This window comes from Caenorhabditis briggsae (assembly GCF_000004555.2).
Source record: "Caenorhabditis briggsae complete genome, chrIII, whole genome shotgun sequence".
NCBI lineage: Eukaryota > Metazoa > Nematoda > Chromadorea > Rhabditida > Rhabditidae > Caenorhabditis > Caenorhabditis briggsae.
Genome location: NC_013490.2, coordinates 12,761,220 through 12,785,572, shown reverse-complemented (window position 1 = coordinate 12,785,572; position 24,353 = coordinate 12,761,220). Strand labels below are relative to the sequence as shown.

The 24,353-nt window shown below is 39.1% G+C and overlaps 3 protein-coding genes across 3 annotated transcripts in view; 2 read left to right on the top strand and 1 right to left on the bottom strand.

The window, feature by feature from the left end:
* Nucleotides 1–1,576: 1,576 nt before the first annotated feature.
* Nucleotides 1,577–2,441, top strand: CBG26059 (the record flags this gene model as incomplete). Its single annotated transcript, XM_045244554.1, has 2 exons — nt 1,577–1,834; nt 2,400–2,441. 2 exons carry the CDS (start codon nt 1,577–1,579, stop codon nt 2,439–2,441), a joined length of 300 nt encoding a protein of 99 aa, XP_045100380.1.
* Nucleotides 2,442–15,711: 13,270 nt separating this feature from the next.
* CBG26058 lies at nt 15,712–16,820 on the bottom strand (the record flags this gene model as incomplete). The annotated part of the gene is made up of 2 exons (XM_045244553.1): nt 15,712–15,870; nt 16,539–16,820. 2 exons carry the CDS (start codon nt 16,818–16,820, stop codon nt 15,712–15,714), a joined length of 441 nt encoding a protein of 146 aa, XP_045100379.1.
* A 2,059-nt stretch (nt 16,821–18,879) lies between these two features.
* Cbr-mpk-1 overlaps nt 18,880–24,353 on the top strand; it is a gene marked incomplete at both ends in the record, with an annotated part of 6,217 nt that continues 743 nt past the window's right edge. The window contains 5 exons of the mRNA XM_002642794.1: nt 18,880–19,007; nt 20,063–20,189; nt 20,243–20,298; nt 21,136–21,592; nt 22,905–23,047. Of these exons, the coding sequence (XP_002642840.1) occupies nt 18,880–19,007; nt 20,063–20,189; nt 20,243–20,298; nt 21,136–21,592; nt 22,905–23,047 (911 nt within the window). The remainder of the gene's footprint in view (nt 19,008–20,062; nt 20,190–20,242; nt 20,299–21,135; nt 21,593–22,904; nt 23,048–24,353) is intronic.

The following is a 24,353-nucleotide window of genomic DNA, read 5'->3' as shown; positions in this document are numbered from 1 at the left end:
GGCAATTCTGCTACAAAATAAACCAATAAAATTTTTCACCGCACACCACCTTTAAATCTAGCTGAAAACTGCAAAAGTACTACGATAAGAGAATAGAATGAAATGAAAAAAAAAACAGAGAAAGTGACGCATCACTTTCTTTTGGAACACTCTCACTGTCTCTCTGCTCACCTAGTGCAAATATTACACACATTTTGGGTAGAAAAAGTGTGGGAGGACGGTCAGAAAAAAGTAAGAATAATAATAACCATACAATGGGAAAAGATGAGAATTAGTAGGAAAAATGGGCAAAAAAATGAAGGAAATTGGTTGAAATTCGCGAAAAAACTGTGTAGGAAAAACTGACCGAAAATGAAGAATTTTGCTGAAATTTTGAAAAAAAAAGGAGGAAAAATAAGAAAATTAGAGCTGAAATGACCGAAAAATGAAGCTTATTAGGTGACATTTATAATGAGGGAAAAGAGATAAAAATTAGCAAAAATAAAGAGTTTAGTATGAATTGCTCATTTCTCCCGGAAAACTCATTTTTTTGGGTTTTTAGGATGCTCTTATAGAAGCCAACCCAAGTCTTTAGCTTTGAGCTCAATTATCTCGATTTCTATGAAAGATGCCGAAAATTGGTCAACGGATAAAATGTAGCTGATGGTATCACCAACATTTTATCAGTTGACAGATTTTTGATATCTCTCATGGGAGCCGAGATAATTGAGCTGAAAGTTGAAATAGCACTTTTTGGAAGGAAATACCGTAAACACTCTAATCGAATGCCACCCGAATCTCGTCAACTTTAGCTCATGTATCTCATTTTCTGTGAGAATTATCAAAAAGTGATCTACTGATAAAATGTTGATGATATCATGATAAACATTTTATCAGTTGACAACTTTTTGATATCTTTCAAAAGAAGCGAAATATATAGTCTCAAAGTTGACGGTCCGAGTGGCGTTCTATTATAGTAGTTACGGTATTTCCTCCCAAAAAAAAAACAATTTTTGCGGGGTTTTTATGCGATTTTTCCCGAATTTCTTGTCGATTTTTGTGGTTCTCGGAGCTTAGAGACGGCTCAATTTTGACCACTTTTTTATGGAGGTATTCATGTAGCGAAAATATGTATTGAAATGCATTTCCGCGCCCTCGAAATTCAATGCATGAGCGTCGCGAAATGTATTTCAAAGCATTTTGCGACATAACTGTAAATGCATTTCAATACATCGCGTGGCGAGATATCTTTTCTGGAAAAAGGAATGCGCCTTTGAACTTTGTGCAGGATGGGGAAAATCTTTAAATTTTTTTCGCTACATGAATAACCCCATTACGGTATTCCTGATTATTGGATTCTGTGAAATTTGAAAATCTCCATAAAATCTCCATAATTTACAATATAATTATGGTAATTAAGGGGAAAAACAAGGAAATTTTAATTCGAACACACCCAATTTCCTATTTTCCAGCTGCTTCCCCTTCGATTTTTTTCCATTTTTTGGCTCTATTAGGGCCTAATTACCGTAATTATCCTCCTTTTTGGCTATTTTTCAAACCTAGAATCTTCTAATTTTAAATATTTTCAGCATCAATGATGCCCATATTTCCAATCTCCGGCAGCTCGGCGTCAAAAACCACCACAGCGACGTCTACAAGCTCCAGAAGCTCCACCAACGTCACCACCGCAAAGAATCCGTATCATCAGAATAGCCAACGTCACCACCATACGCCCGCCAAGCAGCAACAATCGGCGCCGGGAGGTCTCAGCTATCGATCGGCGAATCATCAAAACGCGCGGACCACGAATACGATAGGCAAATATGGACACAACGGCTATAAGCAACGGGTGAGGGTGAGTTTTTTTTTTGGGAAATTTGGGGGAAAATGGAAGAAAATTGACTGAAAATTGCTTGAAATTGACTGAAATTTCGTATTTTTTTTATCTAGAATGTTGCTTTTTGGCTGAAAAAAAGCTTAAAATTAGCGGGAAAAGGCTGAAATTCGCCCCAGAAACGGCGCCAAAGCCTGCTAAAATGGCCAGCCTGCTAAAATGGCTGAAAATCCGCTGAAATTTTGGGTAAATATGCGCCGAAGGCGCACCAGCCACTTATAACAGGCTATAAAATTGAGATGGGATGCGAAAAATGGACATCGGGATGCACAGATATACAGAAAAACACAAAAATTGAATAAAATGTATCATTATCACTGTTTCCTTCTTGCTATCTGCTATCATTCCTCCTCCCCCCGACTATCATTCCCGACTATCACCCAGTATGACGTAAAACAATGGAACACCGATTTAGGCTCCGCCCCCTTCTCTCCCACTTTTTGAGTGTGTTGCCACATATTTTAATCGCCTCTGATTTGCTGATTAGAGCTGATTTGAAACCTCCCTCCTCCTCTCATTATGACAGGAGGAAAAGTACAAACCATCATTAAGATGTGTACTTTTATGAGCCTATTAACTACTTGGACGGTGGTTTGGAAGGCAGGAGGCATCAGAAGACGAACTACTACTACTACTACTGCTGCTGGCTGAAATTGAAATTTGGGGGCTGGAACTTTGGGGAAAAATCGAGTTCTGGAAGTTATGTCATTCTAGAAGGTTCTCGAAGCTTTGGAATCGAATTTCGGAGCCAGTCCAACACAGCTCCCGGAAGTTTCTGAACGATCTTTGGACTATTTGAAGTCTTGCTCGCCGGTTGGAGATGATTCTAGAAGACTCTAGAAGCTTTTGAACCGATATTCCTAGCTAGAATTGAAGCGAAAACGGCCCATAATGACTTAAAAGAATCTGAACATTCTCGTCGCTGATTTTGGCTGTAAATGACTTTCTAGCGTCGATTTTCAAGCCAACATTGAAGCTAAAATGGTCCAGATTTGTCTCGCTGGCTTGACGCTGGAATTTTCAGCCTGAAAATGAGCTCTTGAGCTTCCTGGGAAAGTTCTGCACCCAAAAAGCCAAAAATTCAATTTTCAAATTTGACACTTTTTTCTGATTGACAGCTATCAACTACACAGAATTAGGTGTAGTTTGATGGTAAGTCCTTGCTATTTAGAACGACCCGGAAATACATAGAAACTTGTTCCTCTGAATTTTCTATAAATCCCAAATTCCTGGAATTCCCAAGGAAAGTTTTAGAAAAAAAACCCCGTATTTTGGTTACGGTACATTTAGAATGAGTAGGCGTCCTCCTACCGAAGACTTGAGACCCTAGCTGCTTCTGGATTGCTAACCTTATTTCTCAAAGGATGGACGTTTTGGTCCACGGCAAACTACCCGCCGTCTGGAACATGAAAAATTGGCTGAAAATGGTCCAAAATCCACTGATTGCTCCGAACCCTTGAAATTCTAAGGGGGAAATTTGGCTTTTTCCTAAACTGAAAACTGGAGATTTCCGCCGAAAATCCGTTCAAAAAGGCTATAATCAGTGCTGAGCAATTGGAAATGGTTTTTTTTCTCTTCCAACAGCCTTGGAGAAATTTCAAAGATGGTTTTTTCAAGGTCAAAAATGACCTTGAAAAATGACTGATTTGCATTTTCTCCATTATTTTTTCCCCTATCCTCGGGAATTGATTGGATTGCCTTTTTTTTGGTCATGTGTCTCATTCAAAGTGACATACCGTATAATGGCTGTAAAAAAATAGGAGAATGCAAAAAAAGGCCAAAAAAATGGCCAAAAGAATTGGTTGAAATGTAGTCAAATGTACACAAACCATTCCCTACTTGCTACCGGATGTCTTGCTGTCCTCTAGACATGGTGTTCTTCGTGTCTGTGGACTTTCACTAATGCTGACCTAGATGGATTTGAATTTTCTGAATGATGGATGTCTGGATCCTGGAATATTGGATTTTTTGAATTTATGGTCTTTCTCCGTTGATTTTGGTAGATTTTGATGCATTTTGAGTCATTTTCGGCTGAAAATATCGCTGAAATTGTGAATTTTTGGTGGTTTTTATGGCCTTTTTTATCCCGACAAGAGTTTGGCTGGGTTACTGTAGACTTTGGTCAGGTTACTGTAGGGTTCTCGGACTTTGTTGTGCGTGCTAGTTGGATTACTGTAGAAATTCCAGTTTTCTCTGAAATTTATAATCCCAGTAAACGTTTGATTGAGATTTCTGTCCGTATTTTTCAATATCCGGATGTCCGTTTCACTTGGATTACTGTAGGATGGGATTGCTCTGGAATTTTCAGCCTACAACACTGTTAAGCGTGTCTGTCTGTATTTCCCGATATACCGGATGTCCTTGCTACTTTAAGGAGTACTGTAGATTTTTCTGATGAATTACTGTAGAAATTTGGAACCATGAACTTTTGTTGTTGATCTATAATAATACCTCCCTTTTTATTTCTCACACCTTGCCTGTCCCTCCGTCTGGCTGCTTTTTGAGTAAACACACATACAGAAATTTTTATATTTATATGCGGTATAATCCGATTGTCCAATAACACACATCTACTATTTTGTGGTGTTTTATGTTGATTTACTCAGTTTTTAGCGTTTTTGGGACACCTGGAGACCTTGGAATTACTATCAGCAATAGGAGGTCATGGAGAGTACTGTGGGCTACTGTAGACCGCTATGGACCAGCTGGACGGATAGAAGAACCTTAGCTTATAGCCAGAACTACAAGCTACCGTAGCCAGAAGTACCGTAATCCGAAAGCCATGGCATGAATGGCCAAGGCTCTGTTGGGATCGAAGATTTTCGAGTCGGAAGTTTTCAAGGTCATCTGAATCCTTTCGAAGTTCCAAATTGGGATTCACGAGAACTTGATCTGGAATTCCAGCTTTTGAGCTTGAAACTTGAAGACTCTCATCTTTGAAGTTCCTGAAATCTGGATTTCTCTAGCCATGCTTTCTATTAGCTAGATTCTCCAGATTCCTAGTATGAAAGCTCGTGCGTTTTAAATGTTCCAGGTCCCATAGATCCTATGGAAATCAATATATGGAGTATTGAGATCTGGATGGTCTAGAAATTCAGAGAAAGCTAGGCCATCTGAATATGGAGAATCTGGAATCGGGGATCCTTGATCCCTCTAGACGCCTCCAACGAATCCTAGATCCATTCAGATATCTCCAACGCTCCTATAATAGATTCTGATAGATCCTAGATTCTATCAGGATCCTGCTATCCACCCACGTGGATAGCAGGATCCTGGATCCTTCAATCCCATGAATCAAGAAACATCTGTTTCGATTCGAACTCAGAATCGCCTCCTCCTTTTTGTTGCGGAAAATTCTCATTCTCCCTTCCTATTCATTGCTGATCGTAAAACTGAAATTGCGTGATTTTTTGGTTTATTTGTTCGAGATTGCTACAGTAGAGAAGGAATAGAATGAAAAGGAGAGGAAGTAGAAGAAGAAATTGAAGACGTTAAAAAAAGAAGGAGAAAGGATGAAAAGAAGGAAGAAAAGGCGTAGAATTACAATTTCAAAGAAATTCGAGATATTTTCAAAAAGGAAATGAAGAGAATTTTATGAAGATTAAGAGATTCTAGAAGGGCCTTGGAATCCTAGAACCGATTTGACATAAAGAATGCGCTCATCTGAACGTTAGAGCCTTCAACAATTGGAAGTTAGCAATAGAGCTCCTGGGCAGCTCCTGGGCAGCTCCTGGCCAGCTTCTGGATTCTGAATGTCAAAAGATTCAAGTGTCAGAAGATTCTTGAAATCTATTCATCAGACCTCCTATCTTTTTTCCGGAAGCTGAAAATGGAACGCCGTCTCTGGAGGTTTCTAGACGATTGTGGAGACTTCTAGATGATTCCGGAAATTTCTAGATGATTCTGAAGACGTCTATACAGTTCGGAAGACTTCTAGACTATTCCAGAATGTTCTAGACGATTCTGGACGATTTTAACGTCAGAAATAGCCAGAAATTGTTCCAGAATACCTACAGTAGATTCTAGATGGTTCTGAAGACCTCTCGACATTCCAGAAGGTTCTTGCTGTTTCTAGAAGACATTTTAGGCGCTTTTAGAAGATTCTGGAGCTATTTTGGACGATTCGACAACCTGAACCTCAAGGCTTGTTTAATTTTCCCAGAATCTAAGAAATCTGAAAATATCGAATCTAGATCTTCTAGATTGCTCAGCCTTATCCCTTTCCGTCAGACGTCGTCGCCGTCGTTGTCGTTGTTGTTGTTTAGCTGGGATGATGTCCCTCCCCTAGTTAGACACCCTTTCCTCTCTCTCTCTCTCTTTTCCACCAATAAATTCATTTTTGCCGCCAGCCGGTCGGATGTGCAGTGTTCCTCTTCTTCTTTTTCTCGCTCACTTTTGGTGTCCGTGTTAGAATACAAAATGCCATACAAAACGGCTCTCAGAAAACAAGGATTTTTCTGAATTTTCTAGCTGAAATTTGCTTTGTTTTGGTTGGATTTTCAAGCCAAAAATTTGCGGAAAATCAGCTGAAACAGGCTGAAAAAATAGAGCTGAAATCATGCTTTTGTGATCCGCTTCCTAGGTATGGCCATGTAGGACGAAGCCAGCTATAAGCGAAATTAGCTTGAAAATCTGGAGAAATTCGTTTTTCCCAGGATTTCCTAGCTATTGAACACTTTGATGGCAATTTCAGCTAGGGAAAAGTCTGAAAATCTGGAAATCTCTCTTCTAGAAACTTCCAGAAAAGGATCCCTCTGCCATATCACAGCTTCGCTTCTAGAGCATTCTAGACGCCTCCAACGGATCCTAGACCTTTCTAGATGCTTCTGGGTCCTTCTAGACCCTTCTAGACCCTTCTAGATGTCTCCGACTACTTCTAGATCCGATCCGTCTCTCCTATGTCTTATTAGACGAAGATGCACCACGTCAATCAAAGAATTCATCATTTGAAAAGAAAAAGAAGCAACGTTTCCTTTTTTTCCCACAAAATCCTTGAATTATTTAGTTTTCAGTTTTTCAAGTGGTGAGAGAAAAAGAGAGAGAGAGAGAAAAGGAGCTCAGCTGAGGCTAATCACGAATTCCTCTTGGTAAAAGGAACTAGAAGTTTCTGACGCTCGATGAATTTGGGATTTGGATTTTTTTTTGCAAGTTTTGATACCTTGAAATTCTGAATTTCTGATCTTTCACCTGGAGGATCTCACAAGGATCTTAATGACCTAAAAATCCAGAGAAACCTAGCCCATTTGGAGCTTCTGGATCCTTCTAGATGCTTCTAAATCCTCATAGATTCTTCTGGGTCTTTCTAGATCTCTCTAGCGGCTCCTAGATCCATCTAGACCCTTCTAGATGCCTCCGATTTGTTCTGGATTCTTCTAGATACTTCTAGATCCGTCTAGATCGTTCTAGATGTCTCCGACGGCTTTTGGATCCTGGATCCTTATAGATCTTTCTAGAACCTTCTAAATTCTTCTAGAGGCCCCCCCCCCAACGGATCCTAGACCCTTCTAGAGACTTCTAGAAGCCTCCAACGCCTTCAGGATTCTCCTAAACCTCTCCAACGCATTCTAGATCCTTCTAGATTGTTCCAGACGGTTCTGGAGACTTCTAGATCCTTGTAGATCCTTCTGGATCCTTCTAGACCATTCTAGATCTTCTTAGATGTCTCCAACGACTCCTAGATCCTGCTAGATCCCTCATAATCCAGGAATAATTGGGTCACATGAATACAGAGAAAATGAGTTATCCCTTGGCTCTTTTCCCTCTATTTCTGCAGAAAACACGTCTTCTGAACTTCATTAACCTCTCTCTTCTTCTTCTCCTTTTGCCTCTGTGCTCATCCAAGCGAATTCATCGCCATCCAATTGAAAATTGGCTCTTTTTCTCCTCTTTTTTCTAAGGGACTGCAGAGCAATAGCTTGGAGAATTATGCCCTTTTTTGGCCACTTTTTAGCTTTGAAAATGGCCATATTTTACCTAATCTTGGCAAACTTGGATCGTTTTTTTTCTCTGTATTTGCCCATCGAATTTCTTGTTTGCCAAAGAACGAAGCACTGAAAAAATCCTATAACTAAACCTCCCTGATGGCTACTGTTTGTTCATGTTTCCATCTCTAATAAGGAGACTCAGACAGAGAGAATTGTGCAAGAATAGTGATTTTTGATGGAGTTTGGAGCCAGAAAATCCCATTTTTGGGCCAGAAACTTGGCTGAAAAAGATGAAATTCAGGAGGTTTGGAAGACTGGAATTCAGATGTGAAGCCTAGAGAGTTCCAGAAGGCTTCTAAACTGTTCCGAAAGATTCTGGATGATTCTAACCGCTTCTAGACGATTCTGGAGACTTCTAGATAATCCTTGGGGCTCCTAGGCGATTCTGAAGACTTCTAGGTGATGTTTGAGACTTCTTGGCGATTTTGGAGGCTTCTAAGCTAGTCTATAGGGTTCTAGACTGTTCCAGAAGAAGATTCTAGATGATTCTGACGGTTTCTAGGCGATTCTGAAGGCTTCTAGACGATTCTGGAGACTTCGAAGCCATTCCAGAGGCTTCGGGAGATTTCTAGCCGATTTCAAAGGTTTCTAAACGATTCTGGAGACTTCTAGGCGATTCTGAAGGCTTCTAGACGTTTCCGGACTGGCAAGTTCAGATGACGTGACGTCTTCTGAAAGGTCATTTTACTACCCTTCTTCTTTTTATTTCCCTATATTGAATTGGGTTCGGCTTTGGGATTGATCCCAAGGGACCATTTGGGTACTTCCTCTTTTTTTTGAAGCCTCTAGAACTTTCCGGTCTTCCGGTATTCTTCAGCCCATTGCTCAGATTGCTCAGCTTTAACAAAAACTTGTTTAAAGAAGCGCTGGTCTATAATTATAGCCTCTTCTCGCGTTTGCTCAGATTGCTCAGCTTTGGACATTGAGATCAAAAGAAGCAAAAAAATGCAAAGGAATAAGTAATGTGACTTATTCTTGTCTTGGGAAGCTGAATGCGTCATGAGAATGATCCTTTTGTTATTTTGGGAAAGTTGAAGACGTTGAGGATTCTAAAAAGTCCATTTTTTTGCTTTGGATCAAATTTCAGATTCTGAAATTGAAACCGAAATTGGAAGAAGTTTTTTGGGGATTCGAAATTTGCAATTTTTGGAGTATTCTGAAGGATCTAGAATGTCCAGAAATAGATCTAGTGAGCTTCAGATTTTTTAGACTGGTCTGACGACTTCTAGATGATCCTGGAGACTTTTAGACGATTGTGAACTTTTCCAAGCTATTCTCGAAAGAACTGGCTGGATCTCGAAGACGTTAGACGAATTACTGTAGATTTCAAAGATTCTATAAGATTCTGGAGCTGTTATGGACAATTTGAAAGTCAGAAATAGCTAAAAATAGTTTCACAAAACCTAGAGAAGATTCTAGATGATTCTGGAGACTTCCAGACGCTTCTGGATACTTCTAGGCTATCCCAGACGATTTCAGACGATTCAAAAAAAGGATGTAGACGCTTCTAGAGACTTCTCAACTATTCCAGACAGATCTGGTTGGATCTAGAAGATGTCCGACGGCTTCTATACGCTTCTAGAACATTCTGGAGCTATTTCGCACGATTTTAAGGCTCTAGAACCTAAAGGCTCTAGATCAACCAGTTTTTGAGTGTACTATGATTCACCCGCCTACAGTACTCTCTGCCCGACCTCCCGAGTCAGGAGAGCCTCCTGACTCATACGCCTTCCGCCGAGCCACTTTTAATAATTGATTCCTGATGGGTTGTTCTCTCTGTGCCTCTCTCTCCCCTCTCTTTCTCCATCTCTGCGTCTCTCCATCTCGCACACTCTCTACTCAAATAGAAGTTTTCGAGGAAAGAAAAGAGACTTTTTCTCTTTTTTTCTTCTAGTTTCCGTCGCTCAAGCAGCCAGCGGCCAGCCAGATACACTCGGCACACACAATTGCCCCGTGGCAATCGTTTCTCCATATAACTCTAGATGTCTGCGTCTTTTCTCTCTCCCTCTCTCGAGAGAGAAAGAGTTTCTGTATATCTCTGCGTCTCTCTGACAAGACAGATACATTTTTGAGAATTTTTCTCCTATGAAAAGAGACATGAGGCAGAAGGAGACGCTCTTTTTTCTCTTTTTTTCCGTTTTTCATCAGCGAGGGAAGAAGAGAAATTGCTCTCCTCTAAACATGACCAACTTAATTCATTTATGGACCCCGACTCTTTTTGGCTCTTTTTGGAGCGAAAAAAATGGAGATACGGAGGTCTAGAAGACGTTCCAGACGTATTCTGAAGACGCTAGACTCTTTGCTTCGAGCTCTTGGGCCTTATGCCTTACTATAAAAGGTCTTGAAGACGTTCCCGTCATTTTGGTATTTAGAATTTCACTCCGAAGAGGTTATATTCCCTTGTTTCGAGCTCTTTAAAATGGATTTGTGAGTAGTTTTGATCTTGAAATTCGTGGATTTCTAATCTAGCTGGCCTAGAAAATCTTGATGGCCTAGAAATCTAGAGAATCCTAGGCCATCCGGAGCACCTGTATCCTTCTAGATGCCCCTAGACGCCTTCCAACGAAGCCTATGCTCTTCTAGATGGCTGCAACCGATTCTAAGACCTTCTAGAACCTTTGCAACCGATTCTAGGACCTTCTAGGAGGCTTTTGACGCATCCTAGATCCTTCCATGTGTCTCTGGCGGATTCTGGAGCCTTCCGGATCCTTCTAGATGCTTCTAACGAATTCTATATTCTTCTTGATGCCTCCAACGGCTTCTGTAGCCAAATTTGATGGAAATTGCGAATCTTTTGGAATTGGAATTTCCTGGAAATTCAGATTTTTCTCAAATTCGAAGAATTTTGAATTCGCCGGAAATTTTGAAATTTCCTAGAATCCTCACTCTGACGCGACGTCTCCAGATTCTGAGAATCTGAATTCTCAAAATTTCAAATTTCAAGAGGTAGAAGTTTACCTACCCTACCTACCCGTCTCATCATATTTCCCCATCGCTTTCTCTCTCCATCTCTGCGTCTCTTGTCTGGTTTCCGGTCCCTAACTTTTTTCTTTTTGTCGATTTCTTCCCCCCATCTGAACAGTACCTTCCTTCTTCTTCTTTTTCTGTACATTGATACCCTATTGATAACGATTTTTTATCATATTTTTGATTTTTGATGAATCACTCTCTATTTTTTTTGGTTTTTTTTGAGTCTAAAATTGAGTGTTTGGCAGCTGAAAATTCGAAATTTTCAGCCAATTTCAAATGGAAAATTCCAATTTTTTCGATTCAAAACTGAAAAATCTGATTTTTATAACTGTAAATTAAGCATTTTCAGATATTTTCAGGTCATTTTTGAAGGGATTTCCACTCGGATTTTTGGCTTTTTTTGTGCTGAAAATTGAGAATTTGGCAGCTGGAAATTTGCCATTTTCAGCTGTTTTTTGTTGCTGTATTTTGTAGTTTTTGTAGTCTCGAAGAAACCATATATACAAAATGACATGCTATTTTCATCATTATATTATTCAATATTATATTCATCTTCGTCATAGTCATCGTCAGTCGTCGTTCGTCGTGTAGTCTTTGTGTCTTTTGAAGGCAAAAAATTGGAAAAAAAATGAATGAGTTGCTTTTTTTACTGAGTAAAGAGGCTGTTTTCAGCTTTTTAAAGCTCAGCTTCATTCCTTCCGTCCTTGTGAATTGCCAAAAGATTCCTGGAACCTACACTGAACAGCTGGAAGCTTTGAGCTATAATTCCTTTTTTCCAGAATCTAAGAAATCTGACAACTTCGAATTCAGCGCCTCCAGATTGCTCAGCCTTATCCCTTCCGTCAGACGTCGTCGCCGTCGTCGTCGTTGTTGTTGTTTAGCTGGGATGATGTCCCTCCCCTAGTTAGACACCCTTTCCTCTCTCTCTCTCTCTTTTCCACCAATAAATTCATTTTTGCCGCCAGCCGGTCGGATGTGCAGTGTTCCTCTTCTTCTTTTTCTCGCTCACTTTTGGTGTCCGTGTTAGAATACAAAATGCCATACAAAACGGCTCTCAGAAAACAAGGATTTTTCTGAATTTTCTAGCTGAAATTTGCTTTGTTTTGGTTGGATTTTCAAGCCAAAAAAGGCTGTGAAATGAGCTAAGAAAAGCGGAGAGAAGGACTGAAAATGAGGCTGAAACCATGCTTTTATGACCCGTCCCTAGAAATGACCAGGAGCATTTTGTGTGCGGAGCTCCTAGTTTCGCTGGGAATCTGATACTCAGCCCTCCAGTCATTTTGAATCTAATTTGACAATTTTTTCTCCAATCAAATGGGCGTTTTTGTGGGCGGACCTTAATTTTTGACTCTCGAAAAATATGATTTTCGATCATATAATCCCCCAATTTTTCGGCTGAGATTCTAGCCGTATTCCAGACACATATTTCTCATAGAGTCTCTGTCTGCATTTTTCAACTAAAAAAATGCGACATTTTCATGGGTTTTCAAGTGTTTCTCCCTTCTCCTTCTTCCTCTTTTTCTTCTCGCCATGATTCCCATTTCTCATATTTTTAAGGCATTTTTCAACGTCTTCGTTTTCCTTCTCCTCACCCCGTCACGCGATATTTGACACACAGCGACTGTCTGTAATTGGCTGTTCCTCTCGGGGTTTTTTTGGCGTTTTTGAAACGGAAATTCCGGGTTTTCAGAGGTCTAACTTGTCTTGTTGCCGTTTTTCTGAGAAATTCCGAGTTTTTTGGCCCCTTAACTCGTCTGGAACAGGAGCTATTCCATAGATTCTCAATAGAGCGAATTTGCCGAAAATATTGATATTTCAATTGAGCTCTATGATTGCTCAGCTTCAAGCCAGCCAAAATTGCCCATTTGTAGGCTAAATTGAACGCAATTTCTGGGCCAAATGAACCCTAAGAATCCGGAAATTCTCAATGGAGCGAAGTTGCTCTTCTCCAAGAGGGATAGAAAAAGATATCTAGAATTTCTTATCACTAGACTCATCTCATTTCTATCTATCAGATCGATAACATTGAGGAGCACCTGACGCCTGACTCTCTCGGCTTCTTCTTCTTCTCCCATTTTTCCCTTTTTTTTCAACGATTTCTGATCAGAAATAGTGGGAAAAAAGTGTCGAGGAGGAAATGTGATCACTAATTCACTTCCACATCCGCTTTTTCTATTTGTTGTGATGTCTGTGAGTCGGTTTGCCCGAGATGTCCGCTTTTGAATAGTTCAGGAAAACGCTCAGCCAATAGAACTACAATTACCTAGTTTTAGATCATGAAAATGCTTATTTTAAGTTCTCTTCTAATTTCTAGAGTGCTGGCACTATAACTACCTGGTTTTGGGCCATAAAATTCCACTACTTAGTACTACATTTGGTTTCATAGTTGGCTGGTTTTGGGCTATAAAAATGCCCAATTTTAAGTACACTAAATTTTCGGGAATAGCAAAGCTAGAATTACCTAGTTTGGACCATAAAAATGTTCAGTTTTCTGTACCCGATTTTTGTCTATAAAATGCTCATTTTTAAGCCACTAAAAACTCTATATTTGGCTATTTTGATGAAACCCCCCTGATTTTCCTATCCATTTCATTTTGCTGCTTCCCTTATTTTCGATGCCTTTCTTGGCGTTTTTTAATCTTTTTATTAGTCATAAACCCCCAGCCCCCCCCCCCCCGTTTTGCTGTGTTCAGCTTTTTCAATTCAGCCCCTTTTACTTTTCTCCATATCAGGTTTTTTTCAGCTTTTGAAGAAATTTCTAGTGATAAGGGCTGAAAAAGTTGAAAAGGGCTAAAATAGGGCTAAAAATTCGGTATAACAGCAGTCTAATCTTGGCCCAAAAAGTCTGACTAATTCGTGGCCTGGAAATTATCCGATGTGATCTAGAAATAAGCCTGAAATGTGGCCTAATATGGTCTATAAATAAGCCTAATTTCGTTCTGAAATTAGGCCGCCTAATTTGCTGTAAACATAGGCCTAATTTTGCTAGAAAAGAGGCCTAACTTGCCCTAAAAATAGGCTCAATTTGGACTATAAATAGTTTATTTTAGCCTTAAATAGGCCTAACTTGCACTGAGAATGGTTAAATTTGACCTAGAAATGGTTAAATTCCATCTAGAAATAGCAAAACTAGGCTATATAAAATAGGCCTAACTTGACCTAAAAATAGGCCCAACTTGCGCTAGAAACTTCTAAGCTGAGCAATCATAGACTCCGCCCTCTTCTCAAGCCACAAACAAACACACACGCACACACACACACACACATACATAAATGTCAACTAATTCATGAACCTTCCAAAATAGTCCATTTTGACATTTACCTCTCTCCTTTTCCACCACCACCACCTGGTCCTGGACCACCACTTCTCCGCCGATTGCTCAGCCTAAATATAGCTTCTGGACTTTCCGCTTCGAGACTTCTTGCTCCTATTGTCTCTTGTCTATAGGAATTTGGAGCCAAAAAGGCGTGAAAAATTATATGCTGACTGGCTGGCTCTGGCTCTTTGTGATTTCTCTGGCGCATCTCTCTCTCTCTCTCTCTCTCTCTCTCTCTCTCTCTCTCCGGTCAAAAAAGGAAGAAGGTGCTCCGGGCTCTTCTTGCGCGTCTCAAGTGCACTCTCTCTCTCTCCGAGCTTCTCGAATTTTTCCCTTTTTTTTGCTGCTCGTTTTTTTTGCTCAGGCTCCTAAAAATTGTCTCTTTTTTCTGAAAAAGGCTCTTTTTGGAGCACAAAAAGAGCAGTTGGAAAAGGTCGAAACGATTACCGCTGCAAAAAGAAGAAGAAGAAGAAGAAATTACCAATTTATTGGTGCCTCTTTTTTTGTCTCGATAGGTTTGAAATTAGATTCTCTCCTTGTGCGCCACTGAAAAGTTGCGAATTTGGAGGTTGAAGTGGGCTCGAAGTGACCTATTTTAGGCTAAAAATGAGCAATTTTGAGCTCAAAAACAGGCATTATTGAGCCAGAAATGTGCGATTTTGAGCCAAAAATAGGCAGTTTCAAAGCAAAATTAAAACATTTTAGGCCAAGTTGACTCAATTTTCGAGCCAAAAAGAAGCAATTATGAGCCGAAAATGAGCAATTTGAAGACCAAAATCAGCATTTTTGGCTCTGAAAAATGCTCAGAATGTCGAAATTCGCATTTCTAGACTCACTATAGGAAAGCTGAGCAATGACCTCATTTTTCTGCTGAACTTTGATAAATTACAGTAGAAAATGACCCATTTATTGCTCAGCTACAGTAACCCTCATTGACTGAAAAGGAATTTAAGAGCCCCCTAAGCTCCGCCCACTTTTAGCTCCTTGCTCTGCTATGATAGCTGTGTTATAAACCTCAAGCCCCGCCCCTTTTTTTGGCTGGATTCCTGAATCTTGGCTCCTTCTCTGGGCTATAAATCCAAAGCTCCGCCCCTTTTTGAATTTCGAAACCTCCCGAATTTTTTTCACATTTTTCGCTTTTTTTGCTTTTTTTTTGAAGATCCACGACAAAGGTATCAAATTCCCTATTGAAAAACACTTTTTTCACTCCTAACGTCATCTGAATCTTCAGATGATGTTGAACTTTGAAGTTGTGTCCTCCTTTAAATCCGAATGTAATCCCATTTGTTCCTACTGATCCTAGAACTTCTTCTACTTCTCCTTCTTCTTCGTCGTCCCCTCGTCCCTGTCTCTGAAGACGTGGGCGTTTGGAAGAAGAAGCCACGTCATCTTGAAATGTCGAAAATTAGGTGTCTTGAGGTTTCCATGGAGAAGTTCTAAAGAAGAAGAAATGAAAATGCACCTGTTTTGGCTCGATTGCTCAGCTCTTTGGAATTTGAATTTCAACTAGCTAGCTAGAGCTCTTCTGAGGAGAATAAAGCTGAGCAATGTCCATTTTTTTGGCATTTTAAAAGCTGAGCAATGCCTTGAACTTTGTATAATTGCTCAGAATGGAATCGGAGACCTTTTTGGCATTTTTAAAGCTGAGCAATGCTCCTGGCACACTGGTTGCTATGGTTATCTTTCGGATACTGGATACACTGTCTGTAGTGTTTGGAGCCGCCTTCTGAATCTATCTGAACGATTTTAGAGACATTCTCAACTTTAGAAGACGTCGTTCTCACGTTGTTGGATTCTGGAGTCGTCTGGAACGATTCAGCGGCTTCTGAATATATCTGAATTTCGGATTTTCGGACCACGTCTTCTAGAAATTCCCCCTGTCTGTGCTTTGATCCCATGTTCCTATGACGTCCCCTCCCCTTCCTTCATCTCGGAGGAACAATAGGAATTAGAATACGACTTTGGCTTCATTGCTCATCGTTGTTCTGACTGAGATTTTCAGTCTGAAAATCACGTTTTTCTCTGAAATGTGAATGACTGAAAACCACAAATTTTCATATTCCATATGACTAGGATAAAAGAAGAAGAAGAAGAGGTAAATAGCAATTTGTTGTTGTCTTGAAAGCGCCACAAGGTGTATGTCAACAATTTGTTGAATAGTCATCTGATTTCTTTGGAAAAATTGACTTCCTGAATCTGGGAAGTGCGATTTTCGCATTTTAAGTACTTCTGGAGGCTCAGAATACGATTTTCAGCTGCTTTGAGCGCTTCAGAAGCGATTCTGAGAATATTTCTGTGAGCAGCCAAAGCCTGACGACTCAAAAAAGGATTTTTAGCCATTTTAGAGCGTCAAAAGCTGGAAACGTTGTCTGTAGGGTTTGGAGACACTTTGGCGCTTTCTGAAGCACTCTTGAGCTCTTCTGAATCTATCGGAACGATTTTTGAGGCATTTCCAACTCTAGGAGACGTTATCACGTCATTAGATTCTGAAAATGTCTGAAAATCATCATCTGGAAGTTTATGGAGTCCTTTCTGAATCGTTTGTACCGTTTGGAGACTTCTGGTGCTCTTCAGAGCCTCCTGGAGCATCCCTGAGGCATCTGAATCTCTCAGAGCGATTCTGAAGCTTCCAGGAGAGTTTTCAACAAATTTGGAGCTGTCTAGCACCCTCAGCATCGTTCTTGGTCAAATTGAGAGTATCCGAATACTCTTTGGAGCCTTCTAGGACGTTCCTGAGGTTCTGAATCTATCAGAACGACTTAAGAAGCTTCTAGAAGAATTTCAACAACTTTAAATCTGTCTGAAGCGTTCTCGGTCGAATTTCGAACGCCTGAATCTATCAGAATCATTCTGAGAACCTCGTCAGCGGCTCCTCTGATGCATTTGTGGATTTTAATCTCAAAAATCCCAAGGAGCTACAGTAGTACTGTAGTACAGTACCCCTCCCCTAAAAGCCAAAACTAAACGAAAAATGGCATTATACTACTTTTTGCATCTATATCTATCTCGCTCTTCTAAAGGATGATGATGATGATGATGAGAAGGTGACATTTGCATATCCGCCGTCCGTCCATCACCCATAATCTCCTCTCTTCTCTCTCTCTCTCTCTCTCTCTCCCTCACCCCTCACGCCATCTTATTCACGTCTTCTCCTTCTTCTTCTTCTTCTTCTTCTTCTTCTTCTTCTTCTTCTTCTTCTTCTCATCGGCATTCATCCTCGTCGTCGTCGTCGCATCAAATCAAATCCTAAGAAGAAGAGATGAAAAACGATTACTATAGGCAGTTTCTCGTCGTCTTATTCATATCTCTTTTTGAGGAAAAAAGAGCATTGAGAGAGAAGGATTATAGGATTCATTTCTCGCCGAAAGTTTTTTTAGGAGGAGGATATCCATAATCTCTTCTTTCTAGAATCTTCTAGAACATTTGTGGAGGATTTAGGGGCATTTTTGGAGCTTGAAAAGGATCGAAAATCGAGGCCTGAAGCATGTCGCGAACCCGGTTAGTCCTTTGTCAGACGCATAGACACTCTCTAGACGCTTTATGACCATTTTTAGACAAGTTCCGGAGAGTTTAGGTAATTTAGGCCTTCATACAGATCTTGTCATATAGGCCTAGCCCTTCGGTCGACTCTGTTAGCCTTCATATAGGCTATCTTATGATTTGGACACTTCTTGACTTGGACTCTTTCTAGACTTCATTCTGACCATTTCGAACCATTTTCAGAGCAACGTATTCAGCTAAATCTAGGTAATTTTAGTCTCGACTTTATGATTCTCGGCTATTTCGTCTTTTCTGGTCAGTTAGACTTCATTCGGGTCGTTTTGAACCATTTTGAATCATTTCCAGAGCAATTAGAGCGACTTTTAGGTCATTTTGGTCTGTTTTCTATGGTTTTTGCGGTTTCCAGAGCAATTACAGCGATTTTCATGACATATGGGCGACTCATAGACCGATTAGACATTTTCTGAGATTTTTGCCGTTTTCTGATAATTTTCAGACATGCTTAGGTTTTTGGTACTTGGACACTTTCCATGGACACTTATATCCTCTATGGGCACTTTTTGACCATTTTTAACCATTTTCAGACGAATTTCAGCAGTTTCTAGGTGATTTTGGCCTGTTTCCTATGATTTTTGGTATTCTGCAATTTTCTGGATATTTAGACTTTATTCTGACCATTTCAAGCAATTTTCAGACGCATTTTCAGCAATTTCTAGGCCATTCTGGTCTCTTTCCTAGGAATTTTGATATTATGGACTCTTAGACGACACTGAGACTTCATTCGGGTCATTCCGACCATTTTGAACCATACTCAGACCAATTTTCAGCAATTTCTTGATCATTTCGGTCTCTATCCTATGATTTTTGGTATTTTGGACTTTCCCATACATTTGGGAATCGGAATCATCTGTCCCCTCTCCTCTTCTTCTCTCACTTCTCTTTTTTTGCTTTTTTTTTGCCTCACACACATTTTTTTCATGAATTTTCAATCATTCCCCTCTTTTCAACTCGAAAAGTCCCTAAATTCTGGGATTTCTGATCTCTGAAAACCCCATATTTGTGAATTTTGGCTTAAAATCTCTCCTCAATTCTCTTGTTTTCGCCACATTTTCTTCCATTTTCAGCCGAACCCTAGAAAGTCTGAAAATCCTCAAGTGTTCTTCCATTTCCAGCCCTCGAGAATCTGAAATCTTTCCCTGAAAGTTCTCGCCTTCTAAACATCCTTAATTTCCAGATGGCCGACGGTGACGCGGTGATTTCGACTGTGAACAATGTTGAGGAGGTGCACGGACAGCTTTTCGAGGTCGCTCCACGCTATGTCAATTTGTCGTACATTGGAGAGGGCGCCTATGGAATGGTGGCGTGAGTTTTATCGCTTTTTTTTTTGACTGATTCTGAAAATATTGAAATTGGAGCCTAAACCGACGGATTTGGGGCATTTCTAGCTCGAAAATGATGAATTTTGAGCCTAAAATTAACTAAAATCGAGCAAATTTCGATTTGTGAAAGTTTCAGCTCCATTATTTTGGCTGAAAATGCTGCTGGAAATCGGACCCCAGAAAATAAGGAGTTTGGACCATTTCTAGCCTAAAAATGATGAATTTCGAGCTGAAAATGAGCTGCAAACGACGGAGATTTTGATTTTTAAACGTTCCAGCTTTTTTTTTTTGACTGAAAATTGGACCCCAGAAAATAAGGAATTTTAGATAGTTTTGGGTCAAATTTGGACCATTTTTTAGCTTGAAAATGGTCGATTTTGAGCTGGAAAAGAGCTCCAAACGATGGAAATGTCGATTTTTAGAAGTTCCAGCTCTATTTTTTTGGCTGAAAATGTTGCTGAAAATTGGAGCCAGAAAAGCCAAAAATTGACAGATTTCGAAAGTTTTGGGTCAAAACCGGACCATTTCCAGCTTGAAAATGGTCGATTTTGAGCTGAAAATGAGCTCCGATCGATGCAAATGTCTATTTTTAAAAGTTCCAGATTCATTTTTTTTTGGCTGGAAATGCTTGAGTTTTGGGTCAAATTTGGACCATTTCGAGCCTAAAAATGATGAGTTTTGATCCGAAAATGTGCTCCAAACGACGGAGATTTCGATTTTCAAAAGTTCCAGCTCCATTTTTGGCGCCAAAAGGGGAATTTCGAAAGCTTTGGGTCAAATTTGGACCATTTCTAGCCTAAAAATGATGAATTTTGAGCTGGAAAAGAGCTAAAATTAAGCAAGTTTCGTTTTGTGAAAGTTTCAGCTTCATTATTTTGGCTGAAAGTGCTGCTGAATGGACCCCAGAAAATAAGGAGTTTGGACCGTTTCTAGCCTAAAAATGACAAATTTTGAGCTGAAAATGAGCTGAAATTCAGTGAATTTCGATTTTTAGGTTGAAAATGAGCTCCAGAATTCTGAAATTTCCTATTTTTCCAGATCCGCACTCGATACGATCACCAAGGACCGCGTCGCGATAAAGAAGATCTCGCCGTTCGAGCATCAGACGTTCTGCCAACGCACGCTTCGAGAGATCAAGATTCTCAATCGTTTCAAGCACGAGAATGTAAGTTTTAGATATCTGAAAGTGTCTGAAATTATCGATTTTTTTCCTTCTAGATCATCAACATCCAGGAGATCATTCGCTCGGAGACTGTCGACTCGCTCAAAGACATGTAAGGGAGTTTTAGATTCAAAATTGGCTCGAAAAACAGCGGAATTTGAGCCTGATATGGCCTGAAAAAGCCTGAAAAAGCATAAAAATTCGGACCAGAAATATTCATTTTGCGTCTTTTTCGCTGAAAGAAAAGAGGCATTTTCAGGCCCGAAAATTGTCCGAAAATTCGGAATTTTCGGGCCGAAATGGGCTTTTCAGGCTTTTCAGGCTTCAAAAAAGGCCCAAGTAGACCAGTTTTTTAAAACTAATTTCGGATTAATTTAGACCAATTCAGGCTAATTTAGGCCAATTTAGACCAATTCAGGCCGATTTTGGACCAATTCAGACTGATTCAGGCCAATTCTAGACTAATTCAGGCCAATTTCAGATCAATATAAACTAATTTATGCCATTTTCAGACCAATTTTAGACCAATTCAGACTAATTTAGGCCAACTTTAAACCGAATTGAGCTCCAAAATTTAAATTCAGACTAATTTAGGCCAATTTCAGACAAATTTCAGACAAATTTATGCCAATTTCAGACCAATTTAGACTAATTTAGACTGAATTTGACTGATTAAGGCTAATTTCAGACCGAATTGAGCTCCAAAATTGAAATTCACTGGCAAAAATAGAGTTTTTTTGAGCATTTTCAAGCTTATGACAATTTTGAGTTCATTTATCTCAACTCTTTTAAAAGATATCAAAAAGGTGTCAACTGATAAAATGTTTATCATAAAATGAGGAATATTTTATCAGTGGACAGATTTTAGATATCTTTGATAGGAACTGAGATAAATTGGCTGAAAATTGACTCTGAAAATAGCCCCTCTTCAATGCTCCTTCATTTTCAGCTACATAGTGCAATGCCTGATGGAAACGGATCTCTACAAACTGCTGAAAACGCAGAAGCTCTCCAACGACCACGTCTGCTACTTCCTCTATCAAATCCTGCGCGGACTCAAGTACATTCACTCGGCCAACGTGCTCCATCGCGATCTGAAACCATCGAATCTGCTTCTGAACACCACGTGCGACCTGAAGATCTGCGATTTCGGTCTGGCAAGGGTCACCGATCCGCAGACAGATCACACTGGTTTCCTGACGGAGTACGTGGCGACTCGCTGGTACAGAGCACCGGAGATCATGCTCAACTCCAAGGGATACACGAAATCGATCGACGTCTGGTCGGTGGGATGCATCCTCGCCGAGATGCTCAACAATCGGCCGCTCTTCCCAGGAAAACACTACCTGGATCAGTTAAATCTGATCCTTGCGGTAGTTGGATCACCGTCGAACGAAGACTTGCAGGTAAAATTGATGGGAAATCAGTGAAAATCGTCCTGAAAATCATCCAAAAATATGGCAAAAATCACTGAAAATCGTCTGAAAATCTGAAAAAATCACTGAATATCGATTTTTGACCAATCCAGAGTGATTTTTCTGACCAAAAAAATCGGATTTTCAGTGATTTTTGCAGAATTTTAGACGATTTTTGGCACTTTGATTCATTGAAAACTATTCAAAATTGTTCAAAATTCCAAAAATCGTCTTAAGAATCTTTAAAAAAATCACCAAAAATCGATTATTTTGATCCGATCAGTGATTTTTTCCAGATTTTTGACAAATTGAAGCCATTGAAAACAGTTAAAAATGCCAGAAATCATCTGAAAATCTGAAAAAATCACTGAATATCGATTTTTTGACCAATCCAGAGTGATTTTTCTGATAAAAAAAAACATCGATTTTCAGTGATTTTTGCAGATTTTTAGGCGATTTTTGGCACTTTGAATCTTTTGAAAACGATTAAAAATGCCAGAAATCGTCTAAAAAATCTAAAAAATCACTAAGAATCGATTTTTTTGTGATCCGATCAGTGATTCTTTATCAATTTTGAACAAGTTTCACCAATTTTCATGAATCAAAAAATCGATTTTTAGTGATTTTTTTCCAGATTTTTTAGGCGATTTTTGACAATTTGAATCCATTCAAAAAGTCTGAAAAAGTCACTGTAAAATCGATTTTTCGTGATCCAAAAATTCAGAGTGATTTTTATCGATTTTTCAGTGATTTTTCAGTGATTTTTGAACGGTTTCTGTCACTTTAAACCAATAAAAAAATATCTGAAATTTAGAATTCTGGAATTTCTAGAATCTTCAATAATCTGAAAAAATCTGGAATTCCAAAGATGGAATTCTGGAAAGTCTGAAATTCGAATTTCAATGATTCTAGAAAATGAGGGTTCTGAATTTGGGAACTTTTTGAATGCTATTCTAAGATTTTCAAATTCTGAAAAACCCCTGAAACTCCAAAGATTCTGAATTCTGAAAAATCTCAAATTCGAATTTTGAAGTTTTGGAATTTTTTGAATCTGATTTTCAAAATTTCAAAAATCTGAAAAATCTATAATTCCGAAGATTTTGATTTCTAAAAAATGTGAACTTCGAATTTCAAGGATTCTGAATTCTGAAAAATCTGAAATTCTGAATATTCGAAAATTAATTTCTATGTTTTTGGAACATTTTGAATGCCATTTTATGATCTCCAAGAATCTGAAAATCTGAAATTTCAAAGATTCGGAATTCGGAAAAATTTGAAAATCCTAATTTTCCCCCATTTCCAGTGCATAATCAACGACAAGGCTCGCTCGTACCTGATCTCCCTGCCCCACAAGCCGAAACAACCGTGGTCCCGTCTCTACCCGGGAGCCGATCCTAGAGCCCTCGATTTGCTCGACAAGATGCTCACATTCAACCCACACAACCGGTAAGCAACGCGGACATCCGGACTTTGGGATACACAGAGGAATTGGAAAATGTCGATTTTTGAGGAGTTCCACAATTCGAAAAACGCTTCTAGATTCGACTAGAAATATCGATTTTTGATGTCCCCAAACCTCTAATAAAATAGCCCCCTAACTTTGAAATTTGAGCCAATTTATCTCTCTCTCTCTCTCTTTGAAAGATGTCAAAATTTGGTCAACTGATAAAATGTTCATCATCTTATAACAGACATTTTATCAGATGACACCTTTTTGATATCTTTGAAAGGAACCCAGATAAATTGGCTCAAAACCTGTAATACAAGTGCCCCTCGAACTTTGAAATTTGAGCCCATTTATCTCAGCTCTTTTGAAAGATATCAAAAAGGTGTCAACTGATAAAATGTTTGTGATAAGATGACAAATGTTTCATCAGTTGACCACATTTTGATATCTTTGAAAGGAACCGAGATAAATTGGCTCAGAGCTGGGCAAGCGGACATCCGGACTTTCGGATACACAGAACTTTGAAAATAGTAGTTTTTGGTTTTGAAAATTCATCCAAAAACTGGGAAATTCGATTTTTGAAGTCCCCAAAGATGGATTTTTGGCAAGCCATAAAACCTCTAATAAAAGGGCCCCCGAACTTTGAAATTTGAGCTCAATTATCTGGTTTACTGTAAAAGATATCAAGAAGTAATCAACTGATAAAATGTTTATCATACAATGAGGTTTATTTTATCAGTTGATTACTTCTTAATATCTCTTACAGTAACCCAGATAATTGAGCTCAAAACCTGTGATACAAGGGCCCCTAACTTCGAACTTTGAGCCCATTTATCTCAGCTCTTTTGAAAGATATCAAAAAGGTGTCAACTGCACGCTCTCTTACAGAACAATTCCGAACTGCAAATTAATTTTTGATCTACAGAAAAAAGTTTGGCGCGATCACAATTGCAGGTCTAAAACCATAATTTCAGAATTTTTTATCTGTTTTTGTGGAGTTCCAAAATGATTCAAATGATTCTTAAAAAATTAATTAGTGGTTATAGATTCATGTATGGTCGTTTTCCGAAAGAAAAAATGTCAAAAAATGGTAATTTTTGAAAGTTTTTTACAGAAACAATCTATCTCCTCTTTCAGTTTTTGACATTTCTAGGAGTTCTATAGCTCAAAAAAAACCGCAATTATTTTCTCTTCATTTTCTATGGACAAATTTTCAATTTGTCTGATAAAACTTTTTTTATAATTCAAAAACCTCATGAAATTGCACAAAATCGCATTTTTGCGGTGTTTTTTGATTATAAAAAG